This window comes from Euleptes europaea, chromosome 2 (genome assembly GCF_029931775.1).
Source record: "Euleptes europaea isolate rEulEur1 chromosome 2, rEulEur1.hap1, whole genome shotgun sequence".
NCBI lineage: Eukaryota > Metazoa > Chordata > Lepidosauria > Squamata > Sphaerodactylidae > Euleptes > Euleptes europaea.
The window spans coordinates 18702257-18713726 of NC_079313.1; the positions used below are offsets into that span (position 1 = coordinate 18702257).

At 42.7% G+C, this 11470-nt stretch overlaps 1 protein-coding gene across 1 annotated transcript; it reads right to left on the minus strand.

Moving 5' to 3' along the window:
• Positions 1-1213: 1213 nt before the first annotated feature.
• SELE (selectin E) lies at positions 1214-11136 on the minus strand. The gene is made up of 12 exons (XM_056844443.1): positions 11018-11136; positions 9586-9972; positions 8718-8825; positions 8409-8594; positions 7392-7577; positions 6994-7179; positions 6593-6778; positions 5743-5928; positions 4642-4821; positions 2776-2895; positions 1376-1397; positions 1214-1271 (listed from the first exon to the last, which is right to left on the minus strand). The coding sequence occupies exons 1-12, from the start codon at positions 11067-11069 to the stop codon at positions 1214-1216; spliced, it is 1857 nt and encodes a 618-aa protein (XP_056700421.1). The 5' UTR covers positions 11070-11136.
• Positions 11137-11470: the final 334 nt, after the last annotated feature.

Sequence of the window (11470 nt, forward strand, 5' to 3'; positions counted from 1 at the left end):
GCCAGCTGAAGTACCTTCTCATTTGCTTTGATCCTAGGATAATTAGGTCCCTTCTGGAGGTAGCATGTTTTGTGCGCAGAAGCCTTGCACCAAAGAAGGTCGCTAGATGTTGATAAAGAGATCTATGTCTTCATATACTGAAGGTAAAGTGTATTCTTGTTGATTACAGCAAGTGACTTTTCCTTGCAGACCATTCTCCTTTCTCCAGTGCACCAGGCATTACTGTAGACAGCTACAAATTCTACGGGAAGAACAAGATTTGTCTTTTAAAAGAGAGACATTCAGGAAGCAGCTCTTACAGTATCTTGTTCCAAATACTTCTGGCTGGACCAAAATCTTTAATTAGCCTTATACTTTGACGTGCATATGGTTGGAAATTTGTCACAAGGAATGCCCACAGCCCCCAGGTCTATCCTCTCCACAGGTGCCCTCACTTTGAATAAAATATATTTATATAAGTAATTAAGTTGGCTGCACACTTAGATATCCTGTACAGATGAATTCTGATATTTGTCATCTGCAGAAAGTACCATAATGGAAAAGAAAAAACAGAGAGGGAGAGAGGGAGAGAGGGAGAGAGGGAGAGAGGGAGAGAGGGAGGAAGGAAGGAAGGAAGGAAGGAAGGAAGGAAGGAAGGAAGGAAGGAAGGAAGGAAGGAAGGAGAAGAGTTAGTTTTATGCCAACTTTCTCTACCACTTAAGGGAGAATCAAACCGGCTTACAGTCACCTTCCCTTCCCCTCCCCACAACAGACACTCTGTGAGGTAGGTGAGGCTGAGAGAGTGTGACTCGCCCAAGGTCACCCAGCTGGCTTCGTGTGTAGGAGTGGGGAAACAAATCTAGTTCACCAGATTAGCCTCCGCCGCTCATGTGGAGGAGCGGGGAATAAAACCCAGTTCTCCAGATCAGACTGCACCACTCCAAACCACTGTTCTTAACCACTACACAACGCTGTTCTTCCCGTTGTAATTTTCGGCCATCCTGGTTCCTGAACTTCCTGCATGTAGTTGGTCAGTATAGCTACATAATGTCTATGTTTACTGGCAGTAGCTCCCCCAGGGACTTTAAGTAGATGCCTTTTCCAGTCTTTCCACTCAAGATCCTTTACTAATCCATGGACTCTTCCCTATCTACCCCCTCTTCCCTCTCCACTCCTATCTAGTATTCACCACCACTACCCTGGCCACCCAATATCTTACCTCTTTGTCTGGGAGTTAGATCAAGTGAGCAGAATTTTGGAAAGTGCCTTCTGAAATAAGGCTGTGGTAGCTACTGTAAAACACAGACGTAACAAATGTTAGTAAGTCAATGCTCCTTTGGACAACATTGTTTTCCAAAAGTGAAATTTCCAATATGAGTTTTGAAACACAACATACCTGGCTGGAATAAATTTCTTTACTGCAAAAGAAAAAGAAGAGACATTAGCCTTTGAGTATTTAAGGATATCATTCTATGCACAATTTTCCCTGGGAATAAGTTCCTCTGAATCCAAGGGGACCTGCTTCTGAGTTAGTACGCATAGGCTAGTACACAACTTCATTTACAGATGGTTTCTTCACTATTACTAATAGAACCTATCTGACTTCTATACATTTGTTGTTACTATTTCACTGATAAATACCATCATGCACTAGGGTTGCCAGGTCCCTCTTTGCCACCGGCGGGAGATTTTTGGGGCGGAGCCTGAGGAGGGCGGGGTTTGGGGATGGCAGGGACTTCAATGCCATAGAGTTCAATTGACAAAGTGGCCATTTTTTCTCCAGGTGATCTGATCTCTATCAGCTGGAGATCAGTTGAATTAGCAGGAGATCTCCTGCTACTACTTGGCAGTTGGCAACCCTAATCATGCACAGTTAACTTCTGGAATTTTCTCCAACAGGAGGTAGTGATGGCCGCTAGTTGGAGATGGCTTTAAAATGGGATGAGACACAGGCCCATCTCTGGCTATTAGCCCCGATGGCTAAATGGAACAGCCATGCTCAGAGGCAGTGTACCTCAGACTACCAGTTACTGGGGGGAAGAAACTTGCCCATGTGTTGGTCTCTGTGCCCCTGGGGCATGTGACTGGTTACTGAGGAAAACAGAATATTGGTCTAGATGGATTGCCGGTCTGATCCATTTTATGTCTTATGGTCTTAATAGCAATATGATAGCTCTGTAGGTATGTGGAAGAATATTATCATTCTTCTTCCCTCCGCCCCCAAAAATTGCCCCATCTGTAGGGTTGCCAACCTCCAGGAACTGGAACAAATCTGACCAAGGTTTGTTTCTGTCTGTTTACATTGGTCCTAGTAAAATTACAATTAATTTTCTTTGAATTTGAGCCTGTGCTGTGCTTTTACTTAACCTCCAGGAACTAGCTGGAGATCTCCTGCTATTACAACTGATCTCCATTCGATAGAGATCTGTTCACCTGGAGAAAATGGCCGCTTTGCCAATTGGACTCTATGGCATTGAAGTTCCTCTCCTCTCCAAACCCTGCCCTTCTTAGGCTCTGCCCCAAAAACCTCCCGCTGGTGGCAAAGAGGGACCTGGCAACCCTACTCATCTGCTCTGTAAATATTCTCATCACCTTCTCAATGTCACACTATTTGCAGTATAATCTAAGTTATTTTATTGTTGAATTCACAACTGGCCTTTTCCACTCAGCTGTGGGTCAATCCCTTTTTAAAAAATCTAAGTATGCATTGAACTGAGGAATATGTAGGTGAACTTTTAAGGCCTACTTCTGTCCTGCTGTACCTGATAGCAAGAGTTGAGAGGGGGGGTAACTCACCTTTCCTTCTAACACGCTTTACGAGCCAAACAAGAAGCGTTCCTAATGACAAGACGGAGACTCCAGTAGCTGTTGTCACAACAGATAAGTAACTCACAACATCCCACTGAGAATGAGCAGCTAAAGTATGAAAAGGAAGAGTTTGCATGAAGTTAGTAGGAAGGCATTTTTTTCTTAAATCACTTTTGCTTCCATTATGTCAATTTTCCTAACTGGAAGTCTCTACCCCGCCTTTATTTTCTATGATTATGTAGATGTCAGGATGAGTAGACATGGCAAGTATTGGGTCAACCCCCCTGGCATTTTACTATCAGTCTCTTAGTCTCCTCCCGGGCCTTTTATGCATGGCTGTTTCTCTCCCGGTCACCCGTCCAATGATTTTGGGTCTTTGTTTTGATAATGCATGCCGTTTCTGACCGTCAGAGGTCGCCTCGCTCTCCCCCTGCATTTCCCTGTGTTTTGCCCGTGTTTTCAAACTTGAGACAAAACAGGTCCCTGAAAACGCAGGCAAAACACAGGGAAACAAGCGGGGACAGCGAGGTGTAGGGTTGCCAGGTGCCTCTTCGCCATCGGCGAGAGATTTTGGGGGCAGAGTTGGGGAGGGGAGGGATTTCAGTGCCATAGAGTCCAACTGCCAAAGCGGCCATTTCCTCCAGGGGAACTGATCTCTATTGGCTGGAGATCAATTGCAATAGCAGGAGATCTCCAGCTAGTACCTGGAGGTTGACAACCCTAGCGAGGTGACCTCTGACTGTCGGAAACAGCATGCATAATCAAAACAAAGACCCAGAGGGGTGACAGTGAGGGAAACAGCCAAGCATAAAAGATCCTAGACTTCCATAATTGGGGGTTTATTGTTCTTGAATGTTTTAGCTTATGCCTTGTAGGCTGCCTTGAGCCATGGGGAAAGGCGGGATATAAATATTTTAATGAATAAACAAACAAACAAAAAAAGAATAACAGCACTCTGCTTGGAAGACTTGTAGTTCACCTGTAAACAGATACTAACAACCTCTGGCTCGTGATTGGTTCTTTATTTCCCAGGATTCATATAAGTTCCAGCCAATCCCAGCCAATCATTTAAGAAGAAATAGCACTGGAGGAGGCCTTCAGTTATGGTAGGGTGGGGAAATCATTGCCTTGTTCAATAGTTAGACAAATTTACGGAGGATAAGACTATGGTTGGCTATTAACTATGGTAGCCAGACAGGACTTCCAGGTTCAGGGGTAGAATACCTCTGATTGTCAGATGCTAGGAAGCAACCACTAGGGGATGGTTAGGGTTGCCAGGTCCCTCTTTGCCACTGGCGGAGATTTTGGGGGTGGAGTCTGAGGAGGGTGGGGTTTGGGGAGGGGACTTCAATGCCATAGAGTACTATTGCCAAAGTGGCCATTTTCTCCTGGTGAACTAATCTCTATAGGCTGGAGATCAGTTGTAATAGCAGGAGATCTCCAGCTATTACCTGGAGATTGGCAACTGCCAGGTAGTAGCAGGAGATATCCTGCTAATTCAACTGATCTCCAGCCGATAGAGATCAGATCACCTGGAGAAAAATGGCCGCTTTGGCAATTGAACTCTATGGCATTGAAGTCCCTCCCCTCCCCAAACCCTGCCCTCCTCAGGCTCCACCCCCAAAATCTACCGCCGGCGGTGAAGAGGGGCCTGGCAACCCTACTAGTAAGGGCTGTTTTGTGGCATCTGACTGGCCATTGTAGGAAACAGGATGCTGGGCTAGATGGACCATTGGTCTGATTCAGAATGGTTGCTCTTTTCTTCTGATCCCTCTCTACTCCTTGATACAACCCAGTGGCCTCTTCTACATTGAAACCACCCCCAGGCAGAATACTAATGAGATGGGCAAATACCTTCACAGGTTGGAAGCTCTGCTGTCCATATTCCTGAAGCTAGACACTGGAGTGCATGGGAACCATTCAACACCCATCCATCCATACAGCTGATCTCGCAAAGCGTGCTGTTGGCAAAATCTGAGTGTGAACAATTCAAAAAGCCCTTCTCCGGAGCTGTCAGTCTTTTGCACTTGGCAACTGGAAAAAGAAAAGAAAAAGAAGGCAGGCAATTAACTCAACACAGTGGATAGTGGACTTTGCAAAGTGTTTCATTCTAGAACAAAGTGAATTTTATAGGACAGAACAGCACTGCTTTTGCAGAAAAGGGGTTCTTAGGTTAAATGTTGCATATTTATTCCTGCCTTTGATCTATTTGGAGTTACAAAATTCCAAAGCCACTGCATAGGAATGTTCCAGATGTTTGGATGGTCTGATTTGATGTTGCCTAAACTAGAGTCTGGTTCTCCTAAAGGGCAGGTGAAACAGAACACCTGATTTGGGGCTGTGCTGAACACCAAAGGCAGGATCACACAGTTGAGTCATTCTCCATTCATGGCATAGGAGCATGCTAGGAAGCAGGGTTCTATCTCAGCCTCCTCCTTGAGATACGGGGAGGATTTGTTTTTTTCAGAGCAAAGCATTAAGCTATGCAACACCCCCAAGGACCTGATCTAACTGTTGAGTGAATTCAGCCTGGGATAAAAGTAGACTTATTATGATCAGGATAAAAGCCACAGTTCAGCTCGGAATGCCACAGGCTTCTCACAGAAGCCCCAAAGCCCTGTTTTCACACATGGGAAACAGTTGTGATTATTATAATTTTTAACTGATTGAATAAATCTTCAAAATTTCTCTCATTAGAGATAAGAGTAGAGCCCTTTTCACATGGCCCTCCAAATATTATTACTACCACCATCACAAATCGTAAACTAGTAAATTCAGATGTGTTACAAGAAGGCCACACAGAAGGAAAAAAAGGAATAAAATATATTTAATGGGATCAAGCTTATGACTGAGAGGTTGGGTTTCCATATACAAACATGTGGAATAGGAATCATAGTTCTAGCTACTGTTTTTTTGAATGTGATCAAACATTTTTACAGAAGGTTGAAATCTTACCTTCACACTGAGGAATTGGTGCTGACCAGTGTCCCTGTGAGGAGCACTGGATTTGGGATGATCCTCGCAAGGTGTAGCCCTCCTCACAACTGAACTGACAGGTTGAGTTGAAGACCAGTTCTGTATCAGTGTGGGAACAGTTGACAAACCCTCTCTCAGGCTGTTGTACCGCATCACATTTCAATGCTGAAAGAGACATGGATCATAGCTCTAGTAAATTCAGATGTGATACAGGGAGGCCACGCAGAAAAATATATATGAAGTATGCACCTAATTAACAGGATCAGACTTGAAGTTTCGAGGGAGGGGTATAGTAATGATAAGCCAGTGGTTGGTAGGACTGATAGTTTCACAGGGCATGAAATGAGAAGTTGTGCAATAGCCATGTCCTCACATTATACTTCGTCCCAAAACAAATGCTCATGTTTATGAAACACTCCATTTTCTGAGATAAGAACCAGATACTTTCTTTCCCATAAAAATCTGTGCTCAAAATTACCATGCATCTACCTGGCCTGTTAAGATCTACTGGAAGATGAGGAAAACACTGTCAGATCCTATCTATGTAGCTCCATTCTAGGTTTGGTTTCTTGGTCATGTGAAAGATAACACTAGAGTGACAAAGTTACATGGTGACAAAGCTAATGAAGGATAATGCTCAAGAATGGGAAGAGCTAGCATGACCCTGCTTCTTCTCCCCTTCACATATTAAGGCTACAGGATTTGATAACTGTGTGGATGAAATTTAGGATTGGACAGAATATAATTGAGTGGAGTAGGAATCTTCATCCCAGCTGCCATTTCCCCCCCAAATGTTTTCAGACATTTCTATGGAAGGTGGAAACCATACCTTTACACTGGGGAATCGGTGCTGACCAGTGTCCCTGGGAGGAACACTGGATTTGGGAGGATCCTTTCAAGGTGTAGCCCTCCTCACAACTGAACTGACAGGTTGAGTTGAAGACTATTTCTGTGTCCATGTGGGAACAATTCACAAACCCTCTTTCAGGCTGAGGTACCATTTCACATTTCATCACTGAAATGGAAACAGATCATAGCTCTAGTAAATTCAGATGTGATAGAAGAAGGCCACACAGGAAAAAATATGAATAAAAATACATTGAAATAGTTGGATCTGACTTATGACTTTGTGTCTAGGTTTTGATAGGCAGTTATGTGGAATAGGAATCCTAGCTCTCTTGGCAGTTTTTACAGCATCTTTTGGAACCTTTGTGTGGGGTGAAATCTTACCTTCACAATGAGGAATCGGTGCTGACCAGTGTCCCTGTGAGGAGCATTGGATTTGGGACGATCCTCTCAAGGTGTAGCCCTCCTCACAACTGAACTGACAGGTTGAATTGAAGACCAGTCCAGTATCACTGTTGGAACAGTTCACAAACCCTCTCTTAAGCTGAGGTATCACTTCACATTTCACCGCTGAAAGAGACATAAACTGTAGCTTTAGTAAATTGAGATGGGATACAAGGAGGCCACCTAGAAAAGAAATATGGCTAAAAATGCACCAAACCAATGGCAATAGGCTTATGACTGTGATGTTTGGTTTTGGTATATAAATGCGTGGAATAGAAATGGTAATTGTAGCTTCAATTTTTTTCAGAACGCTGTTCCCCAGAAGCTTGAAATCTTACCTTCACAATGGGGGATCGGTGCTGACCAGTGTCCCTGTGGGGAACACTGGATTTGGGATGATCCTCTCAAGGTGTAGCCCTCCTCACAACTGAACTGACAGGTTGAGTTGAAGACCAGTCCTGCATCAGTGTGCGGACAATTCACAAACCCGTTTTCAGGCTGAGGCACCACATCACATTTCACAGCTGAAACAGACACAGATCATAGCTCTAGTAAATTTAGATGGTATACAGAGAGGCCACCCAGGGGGGAAAAAATGACTAAAAATGTATATAATAAAATGGGAGCAGGCTTATGACTTTGAGTTTGGGTGTTAGTGTATGAAAGAGTGGAATAGAAATCTTTATTCTAGGAGCATTTTTTTCTAGAATGTTTTCAAACATTTTCATAGAAATCTGAAATCGGAGCTTTCACATTCATTGTTCAATGGGAAGGCTTCTCTTGTCCTTGTCAATCCTTGAGTTGTCAATAAGATTGCCAGGTCCCTTTCATAACCAGCAGGACGTTTTTGGGGCGGAGCCTGAGGAGGATGGGGTTTGGAGAGAGGAGGGACTTCAATGCCATAGAGTCCAATTGACAAAGCGGCCATTTTCTCCAGGTGAACTGATCTCTATCAGCTGGAGATTAGTTGTAATACCCAGAGATCTCCAGCTAGTACCTGGTGGTTGGCAACCCTAGTTGTCAATAATTGTGTTGTTACCTCAGTACATTACCATCAGTACATGCGCAGCCCCCACAAGGTGGCAAATATGACTCCAGGGCCATTTTGTCTCAGGAAAACAGCACAGAGGGAAAGGCAAAAGCCCTTTCACCCCGAGCACCATCGCCCTAATCCAAATGGAGGTTTCTTCACAGTTGGGAATTGACCTCCCTCACACCTGACATCTGAGTGTCTCAATCAAAAGTCAGGTTGGGGGAACCCAGACCAAATCATGTGTAGTATGGCTCTTTAAAGCTTTGACCTCAGCTGATCTGCAATAGTTTTGGGAGATTTAAAACCTGCCCAGTCCACTTACCTTTACACATAGGGGTGGGTGCAGACCATGTTCCAGAAGACGTGCACCATACTGGTTCTTCCCCAGTTGGTTTGTAACCTTCCATACATTGGACTCTGCAAGATGAGTTGTAGACAAAATCCTTCTCTGGCTTGTTGCACTCTAAGGTCCCATGATCTGGTTCTCTCGGAGGCTCACAAATCGTCACTGCAGATAAGCATAAGCAATATTTTAGGAAATGCTGTTGTCTCGAGCTAGGTATAATAAAAACTACAGTACAAACTCTCACAAATGAAACTGATTGGAAAGGAATTAAAAGGGTAATCTTACCATATTCACAGTCACGTCCATAGAATCCAATATCACAGTTGCAGGTGAAATTATTAATGGTCTCTACACACTCTCCATGGCCACTACAGGAATCTGGTTTACAGGAGGCTGTAAGGCAATTCAGCAGATTAAATATATATCTCCAAGTGGAAATATCTTCCAGACAGTATATACAGCAAACAGGAGGAAATCCTGCAACTTGGAATTAAAAGAGACCCTCTATTCTCCTACAGAAAGTTTTTCATTCCACCCACATCTAATAAGGAACCCCATTGAGCTACTTGCCATTACCTCTCCTGGTTATCACACAAGTAGGATCCAACCCAGTTTTTTTGCTAGTTAAAAAAGCAAGAGGGTTACCCTTTGACTTCCCAAAAAGGCTGAGCTGAAGATCATGGGATTTGCATGTATGAAAGACATGGGGGAGGGGGGCTGTAGTAAGGATGGGAATTGGGTGAGATTGAGTGGAAAGGCTGGGTGGCTTCAACCCTATGTCTAGTATTCTACAATCACCTTTGAACTATTCTTTTGGGAACAGTATCATCCAGGATAGGGAAGGGAGTGATGCAGGGAATTTGCATGCCACAGAGCACAGAAAATGGTTTCCTACACCAATCTAATAAAGTTTGCTGAATCCTTAAAAAGGTAAAGGTCCCATGTGCAAGCACCAGGTCATTCCTGACCCATGGGGTGACGTCACATCCTGACGTTTACTAGGCAGACTTTTGTAATGGGGTGGTTTGCCGGTGCCTTCCCCAGTCATCTTCCCTTTACCCCCAGCAAGCTTAGAGCTGTCTTATTTCCCTAAGTGACATTTTCCAGCTGTTATGGTTGAAAAGATATTAATCAAGAGGATCCCCCACTATACCTGTGTAGCACAAGGCTGCTTTCTTTTTACTACAACGTTCGTCGTTCCAATTTCCCGAATCTTTCACTCGTTTTATGTAGATTTCGACGCAGTCCTCATTGAGTTTTTTGCCATTTGGTTCACCTTTAGCCCAGTTTTCAGCCCTTTTGCTCAGCGGCTTGTTTGTCCCTACCCATCTCCACTCGTTGTTAATTTTTCTCAACCCAATCCAGTAATGATTTGCATTTTTATCAAGGGTAGCATTCAAGTATTTAATTTCTTCCTGGGTTTGAATAGCAACCAGGTTCGTAAAATTGGCTTTACACCATTTTTCTGCCTCTGTATAGTTCATATTGTAGTTTGACGTGTGGTATGTCCAACAGGAGCATTCCTGAAGCAGCATAAGTCCTAGGAAGAGAAGACACTACTATTTATTTATTTACTTATTTCATTTATACCCAGCCTTTCTTCCCAATGTGAAGTGGCTTAAAACATTCTTCCCATCTCCATTTAACCTTACAACAACCCTGTGAAGTAGGTCAGGCTGAGAGTTTATGCCTGGCCCAAGGCCACTCAGTAAGTTGCTCTAGTTGCTTTCTTTCTTTCTTTCTTTCTTTCTTTCTTTCTTTCTTTCTTTCTTTCTTTCTTTCTTTCTTTCTTTCTTTCTTTCTTTCTTTCTTTTTTAAAGCTTTTATTTGATATATATAGGGTACAGAAAGGGAAAAAGGACAGAAAGGAATGGGGGGGATTCGTCTGCAATAAGCATTAACAAAAAGTGTAATCTTATTATTCTAATAAATTTCTAAAACATTATAGAAATCTTGGTGGTTTGAGTAGACATTCACTAATTATAAAATTTTCTACCTTAAACATATATGTTATTGTTCAAATAAATTTAGCATTATTATAAACTTTACTAAAATATTACCTCTATAAGTTTGTAACAATATAACTATAAAACGATTGCCATTTCTCATTAAACTGTTCTATTGATTCATTTGTGGTAGGGTTCATCATAAAGGTCATTCTGGCTATGTTAGCGTATTTGAGTAGTTTGTCTTTCCATTCTCCTATATCGGGTAGAAACGTTTGCTTCCAGGTTCTTGCCAGTACAATTCTTGCCGCTGTTGTAGCATATTTGAAAATGTCACCAAAATTTGAAGGCAAGTCAGATGGTAATATGCTTAATAAAAAGTATTTCGGATCCAGTTTTAATTTCATTTTTATTATTTGCTTTGTTCTTATTAAAAGATGGTTTTCTGTTAGTTTCTATTTAAAGCGATAGCTAGATAGCTAGATAGATAGATGGATGGAGGGATGGAAGGAGGGAGGGAGGGACAGGTGGACAGACAGACAGATAGAATCCCTGCAGTATAAAATTGCTATTTCATGTGAGGAACTCAGCAAGCAGCAAATTCTAGAAAGTTTCCAACTTGGATGCACATTCACTTACCACAGACTAGAATGGGCAGGAACCCAGAAATATTCATGATGTCAGGAACCATTTATAAAGCTTCTTTCTTCAGTTGGGCCGACTTTGCAAAATTAGCTGCTCAAAAAGGGAGCAGGCAGTTTGAAAGATGCAGGTTTTCTTTTCTAAAATATTTAAATCTGGTTTTGAAAAGAAAGAAAAACAACATTTGAAACACCTGTCAGAGGGTGGAATTTCTTGTGTTATTCTGTAAAGTGCTATGACCATTGATGTGGAAAAGGAATTCAACCCATTTCTAGCAGTGGCTTACAATGGTAATAAAAGAATATGCTGATTGGGGGGGTCTTCTTAAAGAGGATATCAGAAAGAAAGATGGAGAGAACAATAAGTATTAAGCAATAGCACCCTAAGCAGAGTTATACTCTTCTAAGTCTAAGTACACTCTTCTAAGTCCAGGGTCCATGGCTCAGCAGT

What these genes read in the sequence shown, in the direction of transcription:
- SELE (XM_056844443.1), bottom strand. Translation starts at nt 11,069, where the DNA reads ATGGTTCCTGACATCATGAATATTTCTGGGTTCCTGCCCATTCTAGTC. An exon ending in ACCAATTCCTCAGTGTGAAG is followed by an intron (nt 4,822 to 5,742) that starts GTAAGATTTCAA and finishes TTCTTTTTCCAG; the next exon opens with TTGCCAAGTGCAAAAGACTG. An exon ending in AGAGCTTCCAACCTGTGAAG is followed by an intron (nt 2,896 to 4,641) that starts GTATTTGCCCAT and finishes TTCATACTTTAG; the next exon opens with CTGCTCATTCTCAGTGGGAT.